We start from the raw sequence: 17,708 nt of genomic DNA on the forward strand, positions 1-17,708 counted from the left end.
ATTTATTTGGTGGATCAGAATCGGATGTCGATCGGACTCTTCCAGAGATTAGTCAGCAAATGGAGACCAATCGATTTTTCCCAATAATATATATATATATATATATATATATATATATATATATATATATATATATATATATATATATATATATATATATATATATGATATTTATTCCCTTTTGCAGTATATGGAAAGTCAAATTATCATCCACTATGTAGGAAAGGAAGCATCAGGTGCCGAGACTGAAATTCTAAAATGCTAATGCGGTAAAAGAAGTCATAGCTCATAAGAAACATTTTCTAGTGAGAGAATGCATTTCTTGTCCATAGGACCGTATCTCTCATAAAATGAGGAAAAAAAAAAAAAAAAAGCTCGAAAAGTCCAACTACATAACACATAATGGTGATTACCGACAAAATATAGATTCCATAGAACATTTATATCCTAACAAAGATCCATTGGAACATTTTCCTTGTTATAATAGAAGAACATTTACAATCACAAATCTAGATCCAAGATTTTATCTAATTTTTCTCACTTAAAGTCTGCAACACATGTTCTTGTATATTCCATTTATGCATGTGGAAAGGACATTTTAATTTTTAACATATACGGAATGTTAGTAATCCAGCCCAAAAGCTTAAGCAGAGAGGAGGATGGACTCATGCATCTAAGGCTACATAAAGTCTGTTGTCTATCCAATATAGGATTATCCAACTCTTTAAGACCTCCTCGCACATGAAGAAACCCACTAGACAAAACCTAAAAAAGGGTGACACATGGAAAGCAAGGGAGGAGAAATAAGCAAAATGGATGGCTACCAGAAAGCTAGCTCCGATACCATATTGAATAACCATTTGAACCCAAAAGCTTAAAATGATAAGGAGTGGGTCAACAATACGCATGAAACCTTAATACCATGAATATAAAGACATAACCAAGTCTTTATTCAAAATAAGAATGAGTGAAAAATGGCTTAACTGAGAATTAGTCAAGAGAAGAAAAGACTTAAAATAAATTCATCTAAATGGGCTCATGACCTTAGGCTTTGTTACCATGTTAACTAACCACTAGACCCCAAAAAGATTAATGGGCTCATGTATATTTAATGCCACCTGAAGTCCTTTGCCTATCCATTTCGGGATCACCTCACTCTCCAACAGTCTCTCGCATGTGGAGAGCCCACAAGATGAAGCTTGAAAAAGGGCAAAATGTGAAAACAAGGTTGGGAGACTGGAGCAAAATGGATGGTTGGTTCTAATTCCATGCTAACGTACCACTAGACCCTAAACTTTTGAGGTCTAATAGTTAGTTAACATGGACATCATATGATTTTTAAGAGCGGACTTTTTTTTTTAATTTAAAGAGTAGATAGAGTATAGGTTTGCAAAATGGAGCATAAAAATAGCTTATGACAATTTTAGTTACATAAGTCAAGAAAATGACATGTAATTTTTTATTCAAGCAGATACTTTGACCACAATTTCCACCTTTGGTCAATATTCAATGTTAGTTTTCTTAACCACCTTAGACAAACTTGTCATCCTTATTTTCTATCTATTTTGTGTAAAATCTACCAGGGAAAATGATAAAGTTGGGACCTACGGGAGGAAATTAAGCGTACAACTAGAATTACACTACAAAATGATGAATTTCACCAAAACACCAGTTAACCATGTCTTCTCTACCCATGTAAAATAGTGCAGCAGTATTTCACTTGATTATTCTCCATGTGTTCATTATCTGCTAATCCTCATACCTTCATGAACATTTCTTACAAACCAAATAAAATGTACTTCATGAAATGTTGATTAGCTTTAGCATTATCTCTTTGTTAATCAGTGTGGATTCACTTTTATATAAGTATTTAAAGCCATCGAATAGGAATAAGGCAATAGCTAGGTGTTAAAGCCAAAAAATTATTGATTAAGATAGCATAGTCTGTGGAATAGAACCCAGGAAAACTCAATGATCCATGGCCTCCTTTCTTCAAAAAGGAAGACTGAATGCTTAGATGAATATTCCACTGAAACCAGTCAAGAATGTATTAAGCAAGCATCATGAGCTTTGTTGCATATGGAAAATGATACAGTCTTAAAAATTGTTAAAAAAAAAACTCAGTTATTCTGCAGATTATCACAATTGGCAACTGGGAGCAGTAATATTTAACAACTCCAGCAATTGCTATCTTTTCTTCTTATCACAGACTTGCCATCAGAGCTAGACAATCAAGAAGAGTTCCATTCTGACAGAAGGTATGCCATATAGGTACTCCTACCACTAGAATGATACCTGGACCAAAAACAATTTCCTCGTATAAGTTTCTTGTGTATAAGTTCAGACATAACTAATGTCCTTGACTTTAAGTTATCAACTGCCATCCCAAAAGTCTGGTACATTATATTTGATCCTTAACGGTCCACGCATGTCTAAGCATCAAACTTGGATTACATGTTTGGAAACAAGAACTTGGTCAAGCAGTTGTATGAATTCAACAAAAGGGAAAACTATTTCACACATTCCCAAGAAAGATTTTAAGACTTAGTCTCAGTTATCAAATATTGAAACAAGAACCCAGTTAGTAAGGCGTATGGATTCAGTATGGCAATACCTATAGTATAATGACATGGACAGATATCAAACTGAATCTCACCTCTAATGTATATAATAAAATTGCATATAACAGAATATACAGGTCAACTGTTTGCATGCATCAGGAATTTGTGCTTAATTATCTTTTTAGCCTTTCTTTTTTGGGATTGGGGGGAGGGTGCAGAACAAAGGGGAAAAAATACCTCTTTTGCATAGAATCACTACCGACAAACCACTTTGTTTTGGAGGTTTCTTCCAATCAATTGAATTCCCAGGTAATTTGTAATAGTCATCGGTTTGCAATGTTGCTAGATGCTGCTCTTTTCTATTCTTTCTATGCCACACAAATTCCAAGTTTAGCGATCTTGGACCTTCTTCTGGTACTTTTTGCTCCTGGTACCTAGTTCAAATCATGCACATCTATGCTTCTTGCCACCAGCATTTTAATGGGATAACTCTTGTTATCACTGTTATAGTTGTCATGGCTATTTCCCAATGTGCATCTTCACACTACTCATGTGATTTAGCGCCTTTTCCATTAATCACAGGACACAAACAATTACCAGTAATCTCCACATGAACATAAACCATCCCTGAAGTGGTGAAAGCGACTTGAATCCCTCAAGACAATCTCACGTCCCACAATCCTCGATATGACCTTTATGGAAGAGTGACAATCACCACAAACCCGGAGGTTCTTCATAATGCGAATTGTGCTGCCTTGTACAGTACTAAGCAGTGCAAAGGCAATTGCAAGCTTCTCACTGTGGTATGTCAACACAACCTCCTTTTGTTCATCATCCACATCATGTAGTGCAAACCTCCGATCATAAACATACCCATACTCCTTTAGTTTGCCTCCCAGCCAATCCAATTTTTTGTATATCTCTGTGGTCATTGGGTGAGACCTATCTCCACAAACAAACTCATGCCTCGAGTCCTTTAGTGTAATCCAGCTATAACCTGGTATCTTCACAATTCCTCGACTTCTCATCATCACTCTAGTTTGTGAGACATCATTCCATTTACCAGCAGAAGCATATATGTTAGACAGTAAAACATAAGCTGCACTGTTATATGGGTCCAGATCAAAGATCTTCTGTGAAGCTCTTCGAGCAACTTTTAAGTTAGTATGCATTCTACAGGCACTAAGCAAAGCAAGCCAAACTGCAACATTTGGTTTCATAGGCATGCTACTTATGAAATCTTCAGCTTCTTCCAAGTTCCCACATCGACCCAAAACATCAACCATGCAAGCATAGTGCTCAAGCTTCACATCAACCAAAGGATCCTCTTTTAATTGTTGGAAAATTTGCTTTCCACTTGCAATCATCCTAGAATGGCTACAAGCAGTCAGCAGCCCAACATATGTAATCTCATCAGGCTGTTCAAGGCTAGATTTCATGTCATCAAAAAGCTTTAGGGCCCACAATGCATAGCCATTTTGTGCACAACCAACTATGATAGAGTTCCATGATACCAGGTTCCTCCTCCTCATGTTGTTAAATACCATTAAGCTGTTATCTATGTCCCCACATTTTGAGTACAATACAATGAGAGAATTTCCCACAAACACATCACTATCCAATCCTAGCTTAATTACATTCCCATGAATCTTCTTACCTTGATCAAGGGATTCCAATCCACAGCATGAGTTCAATGCACTGGTGAATGTGGATTGGTTCGGCCTGATCCCAGAAAGAATCATTCTGTTGAACTCATCCAATGCATCCTCATGCCTACCATTCAAACCATAAGCAGTTATGAGAGCCGTCCATGAGACCAAATTCCTGTCCCCATTTTCATGGAATAATTTGCTAGAGTTCTCAATATGCTTGCAGTTGGCATACAGGGTAAGAAGAGAAGTGGAAACAAATGTATCTGAAAGATAGCCCACTTTTGAAAGATGAGCATGAAGCTGAGTACCCAGTCCTAAATCTGCCACATTGGCACATGCCGTCAGTACACAGGCATACGTGCTTGATGTGGGCTTTATCCCCAAAGCCCACATTTGTTCAAAAAGGTGCAGTGCTTCGTCGCTCTCCCCATTCTGATCATACCCTCCAATCATCGCAGTCCAAGAAATCACATTGGGGCACGGCATTTTCTCAAACAACAAGCGAGCATCCGTAACTCTACCATTGCTGCTGTACCCTGATATCATAGAATTCCATGCAGCGGTGTCCCTCTGAGGCATCCGCCAGAACAATCCCTCCGCAGCATCAATTTGACCAACCTGTGCAAGCCCATTCATGATAGTAGTCCAAGAGATCACATTTCGCTCGGGCATTTCATCAAAGAGCTTTCCAGCAAGATGCAGATCTCCACAGTCCAGGCAGGCCTTGATCATAGAATTCCAGGATGCTACGTCTCGGGTCGGCATCTCAGTGAAAATCCGAAAAGCCTCGTCAATGCGTTTGATTCGGGCGTACCCGGTGATCATCATGGTGTAGAGATGGGCGTCAGGAGAAGAGATTTTCGAGAAAACATGACGGGCTTCATCGATCTCATTGTTTCGAAGGAGATGGGAGAGTATTGCTTTCCAATGAGAGCTGCCTTCTTTGGAGTCACTCTTCGAAGCAGCGGAGGGAGGGAAATTTTTGTGGCGCGTAGTGGAGGGCCCATGAAGGGAAAGACGTTTGAGATGAGATAGGGAGGGTCTGCGATTTGAAATTGGCGCGGGAAGCCTCTTCATGGTTGCCTGTTTTTTTTTTTTTTTTTTTTTTTTTTTTTTGTTATCGGGTCGCCCCAACGAAGCTTGTCCGATATTTCAATAGGAGGCTCCCAGCGCAACCCTCCATCTCCTGATCCGATCTGCAAGTTGGACCCAAAACAAAGGCAAGCACTATGATCAGGATGCCTTCAAATCAAATAGTAAGGTAACTCAAGAATCTCACTCACTCGACAACGTCACTCAGCAAGCTTGTAGTTTTCCTTGTCCTTTATTCCGTGGCATGCTTCACGATGACAGTTCAAAGGAGCAATAAGATTTCTACAAGACTCTTAATTGGCTTCTTTCAGTAAAAATTTTGAGTTGCTGTTACGCTAGTCTTGGTTTACAATTTTGTGATGACAAGTACTTAGGCAAGTGTAATTCATGAGACAGCCTGCATGGGAAATGCATGTTGTCAGTGGCGGACCTAGGATTTTTGGTCGGAGGGTGCAGCATACCTAAAGAATTGAAAGAGAGATGAGAGAGAGACAGGGAGAGACAAAGACAGGATCAGGAAGGGGGATTTCAAGTTTGCAGGCAGAGAGTTAATTTTAGAGTTAGGGATCTCAATTTAGGAGGTGCAGCATTCTTTACATAACTAAAAATTAAAAAAAACTAAAAAGCTAGTGGTACGTATTCTATCAAGGAGGTGCAGCATTTTTTACATAACTATATTTTTTTTTCAAACTATAAGGGAGTGTTTGGTTCGTAATCGAAATCAGAATGGGAATGAGAATCGGAATGGTTTGGAATCGGAATCAGAATTGTAATGAAAATTTGAATCCATAGAGGAGAGTAGGGATTGAGTTCTATATAGATTGAGCCATTCCCATTCCACCCTAGAATCGGAATTGGAATAGGACTCCTTCCAACCAAACAATTGAAATGGAAGTCATTCATTCCGATTTCGATTATAAATCTCCACTCTCTCCAACCAAACACCTCCTATATATATATATATATATATATATATATTTGGACAAAGGGGGTGTAGATGAACCCCCTCCCTTACTACTAAGTTCGCCACTGCATTGGGGTGGGGTGGGGTAGGGTGAAGGGAGGGGGGGGGGTTTATTATGATTTGAGTTCTCATATGATTTAGACTCTGGAGGGAGAGATCATATCTTGTACTGCTTGCATCAATATGGCTTTACACTATGCCAATTATCAAGATATATTCCTATCGACCAACCATCAAGATGAGTGCATGATGAATGAGGCTTATGAGAATGCATCTCAATGCTTGGCATGGCTCCTAGCCATGTGGCGCATATAATTTTGCCTAACATAAAAAAAAAAAAGAAAAAAGAGTAGAACCAACTTAATCATGGCATTTGAAAAGGACGAGACTATGGAGCACACAGTCCTGCGGTACCCTAGGGCGAGGATGATTAGGAGACAGGCGGAAGGTTACCTATGGGAGGCGAGCACTGATCCATGGTTGGCATCCTTTTTTGCCTTTTTTCATCAGAGTGTGACTGACAGGACGCCTATGGTCAATGAGCAGATGGCTTATATTGCTTATCAGATTTGGCTGTCTAGGAACAGCCTTGCCTTTGATGATGAGGTCATTTCTGTCCGTTGGGTACTAGACTGAGCGATCTATTTGGCTCAGGAATACTACCAGTTCGATACTGCTATTTCGTTTCTTGACATCTCCGATCTATGGAGCTTCCTAGCTACCCCAGCAGTGACCCGCAGGATTCTATTCATTTCTTAGAAGCCCTCTCCCCGGGGTTTGTTAAAGTTGACTTTGATGATAGTGTCACGAACGAGAGGGGCGGAGCAGCCTTCGTCATCCATGGGCCAGATGGAAGACTTTTGGCAGCTAGTGAGTCTCACCTTTTCGAGCCTTCGATTCCAGTGGCGGAGCTTCATGCCACTTGGGCTGGCGTTACTTTTGCTAGGCAGCAGCTTCGTACTGAGAGGATCTTCTTGGAGGGTGATTTTGCTACCATTATTTCTTGGATTCAGAGAGATGCCAGGCACCTCGAGGTTCATCTACTTATCCGAGATGTTTGGATCTCTCTTCACCAATCTGCTGCAGTGTAAGTCTGGCATGTCTATCAAGAGGCAAACACTGCAGTAGATTGGGTGGCAGCTTTTGTTGCTGAGCACTCTAATGATTGATTGTGGAGGCAGGAAGATGACTATCCACTGGTATTCTGGGATTTTGTGTATCTTGATCTTTTGGGCTGCTCTCGCATCAGATTGGTGTGACCATCCATTTGTATCAAAAAAAAAAATTCGAGTTGGAGTCGAAAAGAGAAAATTATTGGTCGGTCCTTGAGTAAACAAGTCTCTAACCAAAAACCCATATTCACCAATTTTTTAGCACCTGGTCCACATGGTAAGATTTTTTAACACTCAACCCCCTGAAGCATAAATGCCATGATATAGTGACAGATGAGAGAGGGATCAGAAATTAAACACACCCGACAGTCCCTTTTCCTTACACACAACTTCATATCAAATTACATAATCAAAAAATGAGTATGGAAGTGTGTGTGGTGGGCTTTTAATATCTAAAAAATATTAAAATAACAAAGTTGAAACTAGGATGGAGGCAAGATGAGAAAGATTTGTATTTTTTTTTTTAAAAAAATTAGAGAAAGTAAGATGCTTTCACCGATTAAAATATATTAAGTAAAATAAAATGGATGGTAAAAAAGAAAGAGGTGCACATCTTAGGATGGGGTCTCCATCGTGGGTAATGTGGTTCGACCGACAACAAAAATTTTTCCCATAGTCTCCTGAAAAATCTACACCTGAGAAAGAGAAGACAGATCTGAAATGAAAGAATTACAATCCAATTTCAGACCTGCAGAGGGTCGTTTATAAATACAGCATCATTAACCAGTGGAACTCCCCAGCTCTTATACTGATCATCACAGCATTGGTCAATACTGCATAGGTTACACTGAGCAAGTGATCTCTCCAAATCGATGGAAATATTACAAACCAATATCGGACCTGTTGAGGATCATTTTCAGACAGGACAATATTGTCCTCTGAAGCTCTCCTGCTGTGAAAGTATTCTTAGTAGCACTGTTATACATTGAAAAGACGATCAATGGTGGGTGCTTCTGCATCGTTAACTTTCAGGGAGCATAATAGTTCCCACTCAAGTAAATATATTCGCGTAGAGGATAATTGCAAGATTTCAAGGTGGGATACGGTGCTTCGAATGTTAGAGAAGCTAGAGCGTTCTAGTTACACCTGATATGATAGTAAGGGCGCTGCGATGTGGATCAGCATCAGATACTATTCAAAATAGTGAAGATACTTTCCAAATTGTCTTTTTCAGATTGTGGAAAACAGTATTTCAACTGTTGCTCCCAGCATAGAAAAAAATTATAGAAAGGCTTTAGCTGGTTTTTTCTGAACAGGGGTAGGAGGGCCTTTATAATTTATGAGATCTTCAAAATAGTTGTCTGATTTTATCATTTTTTGCTTCTGTTGTCTAATTTTTGTACAGAGCGATGATTGATTTTTCAACAGCAAAGAAAATTGTGGTCTCGAATGCAAAGATTTGTTTATTGCATTCGTTCCATAAGCACTAGCAATAGATGACAATTAGACAGTCCCAAACTTGATTCCCTTCTCAGTTGGTCTCATTAGATCACCACGGTCTCCAGAGATCTTTAAAATTATCAGGTAAGTGGCCATGATTACATCCATAGAAAATTGACTCCTGAAGATTATGCGAATATACACATGATGTAAACAGATGGGAAAGATTTATAACTTTCAGACCAGTGAAAAATTGAAGGGATTTTTGACTAATATATTTGTTATTTCTAATTAAAGGAACAATATCTGTTGTTATTTTTCTATTAAATAATTAAAAGGTTGCTATGCTTTATATATAGTTAAGGGTTATTAAATAATCTCTCTCTTTTTTTTTTATTTTTATTTTTATTTTTAAGATAATGATGATCAAATATTCATACTCTCCACGTACACCTCAAACTTAAGAATTTATCAATAATTAAAGATCCAATTATAGACATAGCAATACTTTTTTTTCACCGTATAATCGGCCATATACTATTTTGTTGTCATGTACTAAATTAATAACTTTAAAATTTATTTAAAATTTATAAGTAATTCAAGTACAACTAAGGATGCATTTGATTATACTTTTTGATTTTTAATTTTTATTTTTTAAAAAATATTTTTAAATTTTTTAAATTTTTTTATTGATTAAAAATAAAAAAATAAAAAATATGTTTGATAACTATGTTGCTATAAAATAAAAGACAATGTTTAGGGACGGCAGGTGAAGAGTTCGACGAGGGAGAAAAGGGTGGGGAGGTGAAGAACTCGACTAGAGAGAAGAGTTCGGACTCTTTATTTTTTAATTTAAATATGCGAAAGCAAAAAAAATAAAAAAAATAAATTTTGAAAAACAAAAAATTATTATTATATATATAAAATAATTATTTTAATTTTTTAATTTTTACTTTTCATTGGTTATCAAACATTACTTTTTATTTTTTATTTTTTAAAAATTAAAAAATAAAAAAAATATTTTTTTAATGATTAACCAAACGCATCCTGAAGTAAAGTTTTGGCGGTAATTTTCTCATTGCATATCCCATAGGAAGGCTGTGCAGTTGTTCTTCAGTCAGATATCTTGAGCCTTCTAATAAATAAAAGCCCCGTTGGGAGTCGTTCCACCAATCTGGTTTCTAATTTTCGATTTATTTGGCGGAACTAACCTCTAATGATTGCAAAAGAATTTATCTGGGGGGAACTCATCTCTCACGAATGATAATCACAGTGGCAGGCGGTTTTGAGCTGTTCTTTTGTTTGCAGTGCCGAATCCAGTTCAAATCAAAGACTAACCCCCGTGCAAAGCTAATATTAGCGACAAGTCCCACCGACCGCTATAGCGACGCGTTTTGATATCGGTGGGGGTAACGATATCATCAGATTGACAGAGCTATGGCTATCTGATCGCAGAAACCCTAGATCGATCCTACTCCCAATTCTCCTCTCCGTCTCCCTCGGATCCGCCTCGGCGACACCAAGCTGCCGAAGGTCTCCCGCCGGCCACCCTTCCTCCGCCACCGCCACCATCAGATCCGGCAGCCAACCGCCACCTGCCGGTACGCACTGTCCCTTCATCCCTCTCCGTCTTTTCCTCTCTCTCTCTCTCTTTTTCTTTCTGGATTGTTGAGAGATTTATCTGTTCTTCCTCAATTGTTATCTCTTCTTACCTTGGATCCCGCAACCCACTCGCCATTGCAGAATTTCCTTTCCCCTTGACCACTATTTGGTCGTTGGATCTTCAATTATCCCCTAAACCAACATCTGGAGGCTTGGACGGCTAATGACGTTATGATATCTAGGTTTGGAGTGTCTGTGTTATTACTATGGTCCCAATTTCGTGATTTTCGGAGAATGTGAGTGATTGTTAGTGCATCTTATCGGTGACGTTTCGTAAAACTCGCTCTAGGAATCATTTTCTCTTGTTCTTATTTCATACAAGGTTCTCAACACCTTCAATAACACTATATATGGAAAACATCCTTCTATCAGAAGCTTATACTTCTTTTTAATCAATCGGGTATTCCTTTTTATATAATTTATTGGGTCCCATCATACTAGCACTAGAGCACCTGAGCCCTTCAGAACCCTGCCGTTAGGTGTGACTGGATATTTCTTCTTATAAATTGTTTTCTCCATTGTTATCATCTTGTTCTCTACCCTTTTTGTTTGGTAATAAGCTGGAGGGATAAAGGTGGAGATGACTATGATCGGGAAATCTTATGAGTAGCTTAAAATGAGTCAGCATGTCCTCAGTAAGGTATATTGTTTTGAATGTAATCTGAAGAGAGAGGAGGGGGAGATCAAAGAATGCTCTGATCAAATTACTGGAAGGAGATACAAGAAATTCTCCATTTTGAGGGTTTTGCCTCAAATAGATAGAGATGTCATATTGAAAAATGAATGCTAAGCCATGCGTTGCTTCATTTCTATATTTCTCTGTAGCAGTATTCTTCATCTTTGTGTTCTTGTGTTGTAGGAATGTTCGAAAACTTGGTTTTGTTGGATCAGAAAGGATATGATTTGGTAGTTTAGCTTTTGTTTATGCATCTTTGCTTGAGAAAGTATTAATAATTACAAATTAATTAAAACCAAGGAAATTTAGGAAAACATCATAAAAATAAATTAGACATTCATATTATATGGTTACCTGGACTTTTGGATTATTTAGTGGCTTTGTATTGAGAAAATGAAAAAAATGATTAAAATATAATTATGTAAAGTTAATCATATTTATAGTGGAATATATCATTCTAGTTTGATGGTGATCTCTTGCATGATAATCAAAATATTTATGATATTTGAGTTTCAGGATAGCCAAACCTCCACTAAATCTGTTTGAATCACAAGATTGCAGATCTTTCTGATGCCCACAAAGTCAAAATCTAATTTAGAGAAGATGCTTCCAACATTGAAAGAATGATGAAATGACAGAACAATGGCACAGGTAGCTTATATCTACAATGAATTTGGCCCATAACTTTGTTTCAGGCCTAACTCGGAAACTTTCTTGAGCTTCCGCTCTGGGGTTCAAGTGAAATGTCAAACTTTATGTTATAGTGAGTTCTTATTTACTTTTTTACTTTGTTGTTTGAGAACATATAGCGGTCTTTAGTAGTCTTCTCTTTTTCATGTATGTGTGAATATATACATAGAAACACATGCAAGTATGCAGCTTCAAATACTTATTTAGTGTTCAACAGTCATGTTTGCTTCTCTTCTGTAAGTTTGAAGAGGATTGCATGCCCTGGATAAACACATTTTGATGCGTGCACTCCTAGTATGTTCTTTCTTGCCTAAGGTGTGTGTTCTGCATAAAATTATATGTTTGGGCTGTATGTCATAATGAGTGCTTTCATTACTCAAACATCTCCCACAGATGCACCACAAGACTTGAGTACTGCTTTGTAGAAATTCTTTCTCTTGCCTGTATTTTTTTATGCATTCTGTTTTTAGTAGGTGGCAGACATAATCTACACTTACATACATACGCATATATGTCAGTATATGTGAATGCAGAAAAGATAGAAATACTTTGGGAGATATTGGCCCATACTTCCTCTGGCCAAAATTCAATGGCAACCCTTTGAAAATGAAAATTCAGACCTTTAATCATGATCTATGATGTTTGTATTGCCTGGAAATGAAATATGTCAAGTGCTTCAAAGGTCTTTTACCTATGCATTGAGCAAGCACCAGAGGGAGGCTAGCAACAGTTGGTGTGCTTAATTGTTTTGCAGGCCATGTAATTAAAATTGTCAGTTTTCTATCCACTTGAACCATAGGTAAGAATTTAAGAGACCTCTAGAGCATGTGGTTTTTGGTTTCTGGCCAACACAGACATGATAAATTATGATCAATGTTGTGGATTTTCATTTCAAAAGGCTGTTGTCAATTTATTGATTTTGCATAAAGTAGCAGGGATGAGCTACTCCAAAAAATATTTTAGCTTTACTCACTTGATATATGTATTGTGTATGGTATCTAGATTTTTATGATATTTCAAGTGTCTCTAATGTGCACCCTGCTGTGATTGATCTTTTCATTTGCTTAATGTTGGATCTGACAGCAGCCTTTAGCTCTCCGTTTCACTTTTTGGGAGAGTTTAAGGTCTCTCATGCGCACCATGCTGTGATTGATCTTTTCATTTGCTTAATTTTGGATCTGACAGCAGCCTTTAGCTCTCTGTTTCACTTTTTGGGAGAGTTTGAGATACCCTTTTCTCATAATATTCAAGACCTACTTTACCAGTGTATAGAAATGTTTCTTCTTAAAAGGGCTCTTTGGTGATGCTACTTTGCTGTTCTGTCGAATCCTTCTAGGATTTAGTTTGTTGTAAGATTGTTCGACCTTCTACAACTAAGATTCACTTTGTTGCATCGAGCCATGATAGATATTCTTTTTAGTGCTTCTTGTTTGTCCTGGTCAGTCTGGTGAACTGCGCATGTTTGTTTGCACGATTTATCTGGTAGGCTCCAGGCTGCAATGCTAAGCATTTTAGAATCTTTGTGGTCCATCATGTGACTTTTATGGTTCAACAAGCTTATGTTTGTTTCATTCTTCTTTGCAACACAGATACATCATGCACACCGAAGATATATCTTGTCCTCTATCAACAATTTTTTCTATTGCAAAGTTTTATATTCTTCTGCCTACAATTTGGCCCTCTAATTTAACCCTTAAAGCATGCGTAAACTTTCTTGTCCAAAAACACTATACATAGTTTCATTCTCATTGGAAACAAATCATAATTGAAGCTCTTTCAGATTTTAATGAATTGCTCAGGTTTGGACAGATCAGGATTGATCTGAATACTGTATGAAGTTTTGGGTGCTCAACCCATGCGATCCAATTATTTGACATAATGACTTAGGAGTGATTTGAGCCTGATTGGATATGCAATCTGAAAACCGAATAGCGCTCAACCCATGCGATCCAATTATTTGACATAACGAGTGATTTGAGCCCGATTGGATACCCAATCTGAAAACCGAATTGGTTCAAAAAAAAAAAAGAAAGACAGGACAAAGGAGTTTAGGATTTGGTGTTAGATGAGACCGGCAGTTCTTTTTTTCTGTTTTGTGTGTGAGTTCGTGTGTGCGCATTGGAGAGGCGGGAAGATTTTGAGGGTGGGGTGAGGGGAAAATGGCAGTGGCTAACACACACACACACACACACACAGAGCTGGGTTCCTGGATGCATGGTTGCGAGTCCCTCCTCACTACACTGGATAGGGATATAAGTGGTGAGTGATGGTGACTGGATTTATGGTTTATAGGGTATGTTCCATCCACCTTGAGGAAAGTGAGAGGAGGGAAGGGTGAATGGGTGCTCTCTCCTCAATGCTCTGATTAAAATAGATGCACAAGATTCCACACTTGGACCTTGATCTAACTGTGAACCTGTAACATAAGTGTATCATCTATGTTGTTATATAATGTCTAATTATATATAAGTCAAATTGGGTTATAATTACATTGTACTGATCCAGACACAAGCCTAGTCTAATTTCTTAGTCGGTTTGTCTTATCAGGTTATCCAGTCAAAATTACCTGCCAAACTGACTGAATTGTGGGTCAGGATCTGATCTGTTGACAGGCCTAACTTCAAGGACCCAATTTCTAGAATTTTTTCTTTTAATCTCATTTTGTTTTCCATTAATTATTTTGCTAATATTTATAACCTGTAAACTAGTTTCCTTTTTTTCCTTTCTTTTCTTTTTCTTTTTCTTTTTTCTTTTTTCCCTTTCGCATTTGCTTTATTTCTGGACCTGAGCATATAATGGCCTCTACCCTTTGTACATATAATTCTGTTTGTAAGTCAATATTATCATCATTAAGTTGTTTCTAGTAGTAGTAGGCCAACTTGGATACAATATGTGGCCCAAGACTTCAATGGCATGTTTTACGAATTGGATCGAGCTTTCTTCTTCTCTATGGATGATGGGATCGTGAAAGTGGAAAACATTTGCTTTCAGTTGCAGGTTGATCTGACCATGTCAGACACCAAGGCCACTGATGCCAGTGGTCATGCTTCTGAGGAGGGTCCTGAACTCATGGACCTAAATGAAGAGAACTTAATGCCATCATCCCAAGCAGAGGTGATAACTCTGCTTTCCTTCCTGGCTTTCCTTTTCTTTTTTAAATAATCTGCAAATGATTCTTGATATATTACATTTATTAATTATTGAAATTTCTTTATATAGGTAAAACATCTGATGGACTGGTTTGCAGTTTTGAGCCATTCTGGCGTCCTGTATAAGGTTCCAAGTCATTTTAATAAGACTGATGTTTGTCTCTTTTCAGGAGGAAGCAATCAGGAAAAAATATGGAGGAATATTACCCAAAAAACCACCACTCATATCTAAGGTGTTTGCTCTTTTACCTATTCTACTCAAGAACTGGCAATAATGCTGCTTTGCATTGAGCTGAAAAGTGGTTTATATTGCTTGTTTTGAATATCATGCTTTCCAAGAAATAACTTTATTTGTTATGTTCAGGATCATGAACGTGCGTACTTTGATTCTGCAGATTGGGCTTTAGGAAAGGTACTATGAATCTGAATCTATTTAAATCAGTGTGTTAGAGCAGATGTGGTTTCCATCTAACATAACCAGCGAGGTGTACGATATTCATCTAATCTATTCTTGATGTCCAACAGCAAGGTGCACCTGTTGAGAAGCCCAAAGGACCACTTGAGGCTCTTCGCCCAAAATTGCAGGTGATATATATCTCTCTTTCCCACCATGCTACTGACATTTCATCAAAGGTGTAAAATGGGAAAGTTCTTTTTACTTCCTTTTATGCACGATAACTTGTTCTTCATGTATGCGTATAGGTAGATGCATGGTATTTTCTTATTCTCCTTCCCAGAGGGAAATAGAACTGTGCCTTGATTTACGCTTGCATTTATACTTGCACTTTATGAATCAACTTTCGTGCTCTATGCACCATATGTTTTCAATATGCTTATGTTGCATTTCTTGAACTTGTGTTCAGCCTACTCCACACCAGCAAGTGCGTTCACGGCGGTCTATTTACACGTCTTGCGATACTGATGGTATCTCTGATGATTGAATTGCCATTTACATCTCTTTAGTGTTTCCCATTATAAAAATAACAAGCATGCTAACTTTCATTTTGTTACCCCATAGATGGAGGCAATGCAGGTTCTGAGGTGAACCAGTAATGAGCGGCTTCGGGTCTGTGCCCATCCGAGAGCCTTTCGATGGCACCATGTTCTGCATTGAAACAGAATGGAGTCCATTTTGTAGGCTTCCATGAATAAGCAGTCACAAGTTTGTGTTATATTTTCTGCTGTTTGTTGGAACCTTTGCAGCCTCTCTGCAGCTGAGACTGGCTGCACTGGAACTACCACTGACAAAAGTTTATAAATTCATAATGGATCCGCTCATGGAATGACATATAGTTCATAGCCGGCATCCTTCCTGTTATTTCAGTTAAATGTCCTACATTACTGATTTTCTTGATTATAATGCGACAAATTATGACATAGTAATTGTTAATCGAGTTTGAGACACTTATAGGATGCAGTTAATATAATCTATATGAATGATGGTCAGGTCCTCTTAACCGCACGAAAGTGAAAAACAAGTAACTTTGTATCTCTATGAACAGCTTACAACAATCCATGAAGCTCTCTTCCCGTTGTTTCAATTCCAGTTGCAGAGCGCATCAGAATAGTATCTTTGAATTAGACATGGTGATCCAGAGCCAGGAAAATGTCAAAACTGTTCTTTATTGATGATTTAACAGGACTTATAACTTGAACATCAATTAGAAGACTCATTTTCTCGAATTAAAATTTACCTTGTACCATAATCAGTTTCAGGTGTTGCCCCAATTATGTCATAAATTGCTGTCTTTCATCACTATGGGAGCCGCTTAGCATCTGGGTTTGGTGGTTAACATCGTCTTTGTTCTGATCTGAACTGCAGCAGTCTGGACCACAATGTTACCTTTTCGTGTCGTGTCACTTTTGGTCTTTCAATGCGCATGGGTGTATGATGTCCCTTTGCTTTAAATGGATCATAAAAATATTAAGGAGAACTAGGCATCTGCATTATGTTGATGCCTTTATGCCATTGCTGTGCTCTCCACCTTTGCCTTTCTTGAGCTTTTTTTCTTTTTTATTATTATTGCCAAGATCATCCATCTTGTTCATTTATATAGCAAATGCTCATAAGTTCACCCATGAACCATAACATATCATGTGAACAGTTGATATGATCATAATGAAAATTTATATCATCTAAACTAGGAAATTTCATTGGCGATCCTCAAAATGTAAGGATCCTCTGTCCGTAATTATCATGGAGCCACGACATTACTCAGATGGATTTATTAATAATAGTTGTTACATATATGCACATCTGAATACTATGAGCACCCATATTAGTCTATGTGCATCATTCTTCAAAAGAATGAGAGGCCAGTTGTAGTGAAAGAACGCGGGTAAAAGTCTGCAACAAGATATTTCTCAAGTTTTACACCACTGAAATGATTGCTTCAAAATATTCTGAAGTCCCATCCCATGATGCGACCACCCTGCCTTCCATGTCGGTTCTCAGGCTATCGTTTTTCACTTGCCAAGAAGGTTGCCTGGTCGGTTCATTTTATGAATACAAGAAAAGTTGTAAGATGATAAATATTAAATACAAGTATCGATATTTCTAATCCCAAACTCGCTTTCTCCCCCCCCCCCCCCCCCCCGGGAAAAAAGAAGCGCAATCTTATCTCCAAAAATATAAAGAAGAAGCAACAATCTTAAGGTTAGACAAGACATATTGGTGCATATTCACCTCCAAAATTCATGTGCATATTAA

The 17,708-nt window shown here is 37.9% G+C and overlaps 2 protein-coding genes across 5 annotated transcripts; one reads left to right on the forward strand and one right to left on the reverse strand.

Annotated features, from left to right (window-relative positions):
- Positions 1 to 2,056: 2,056 nt before the first annotated feature.
- Positions 2,057 to 5,523, reverse strand: LOC105041535 (pentatricopeptide repeat-containing protein At5g46460, mitochondrial). The gene is made up of 2 exons (XM_010918489.3): positions 2,799 to 5,523; positions 2,057 to 2,295 (listed from the first exon to the last, which is right to left on the reverse strand). The coding sequence occupies exon 1, from the start codon at positions 5,288 to 5,290 to the stop codon at positions 3,155 to 3,157; it is 2,136 nt and encodes a 711-aa protein (XP_010916791.1). The 5' UTR covers positions 5,291 to 5,523; the 3' UTR covers positions 2,057 to 2,295; positions 2,799 to 3,154.
- Positions 5,524 to 9,978: 4,455 nt separating this feature from the next.
- LOC105040998 (uncharacterized) lies at positions 9,979 to 16,321 on the forward strand. 4 transcript variants are annotated; one of them, XM_010917778.4, is made up of 8 exons: positions 9,979 to 10,422; positions 11,676 to 11,810; positions 14,841 to 14,963; positions 15,169 to 15,231; positions 15,363 to 15,410; positions 15,524 to 15,583; positions 15,862 to 15,922; positions 16,017 to 16,321. In XM_010917778.4, exons 2-8 carry the CDS (start codon positions 11,802 to 11,804, stop codon positions 16,049 to 16,051), a joined length of 399 nt encoding a protein of 132 aa, XP_010916080.1. In that variant the 5' UTR covers positions 9,979 to 10,422; positions 11,676 to 11,801; the 3' UTR covers positions 16,052 to 16,321. The 4 variants fall into 4 exon arrangements, with proteins under 4 accessions (XP_010916080.1, XP_010916077.1, XP_010916079.1 ...); XM_010917775.4 differs by having other exon boundaries at positions 11,714 to 11,810; XM_010917777.4 differs by having other exon boundaries at positions 11,721 to 11,810.
- Positions 16,322 to 17,708: the final 1,387 nt, after the last annotated feature.

Source organism: Elaeis guineensis, chromosome 3 (assembly GCF_000442705.2).
Source record: "Elaeis guineensis isolate ETL-2024a chromosome 3, EG11, whole genome shotgun sequence".
In the NCBI taxonomy this organism is placed as follows: Eukaryota; Viridiplantae; Streptophyta; class Magnoliopsida; order Arecales; family Arecaceae; genus Elaeis; species Elaeis guineensis.

Bases quoted from the DNA above. Each gene is read 5' to 3' on its own strand.
- LOC105041535 (XM_010918489.3), bottom strand. From the start codon at position 5,290: ATGAAGAGGCTTCCCGCGCCAATTTCAAATCGCAGACCCTCCCTATCT.
- LOC105040998 (XM_010917778.4), top strand. The intron at 15,232-15,362 runs GTGTTTGCTCTT...TGTTATGTTCAG, and splicing joins AACCACCACTCATATCTAAG to GATCATGAACGTGCGTACTT. The intron at 15,923-16,016 runs GTATCTCTGATG...GTTACCCCATAG, and splicing joins CACGTCTTGCGATACTGATG to ATGGAGGCAATGCAGGTTCT.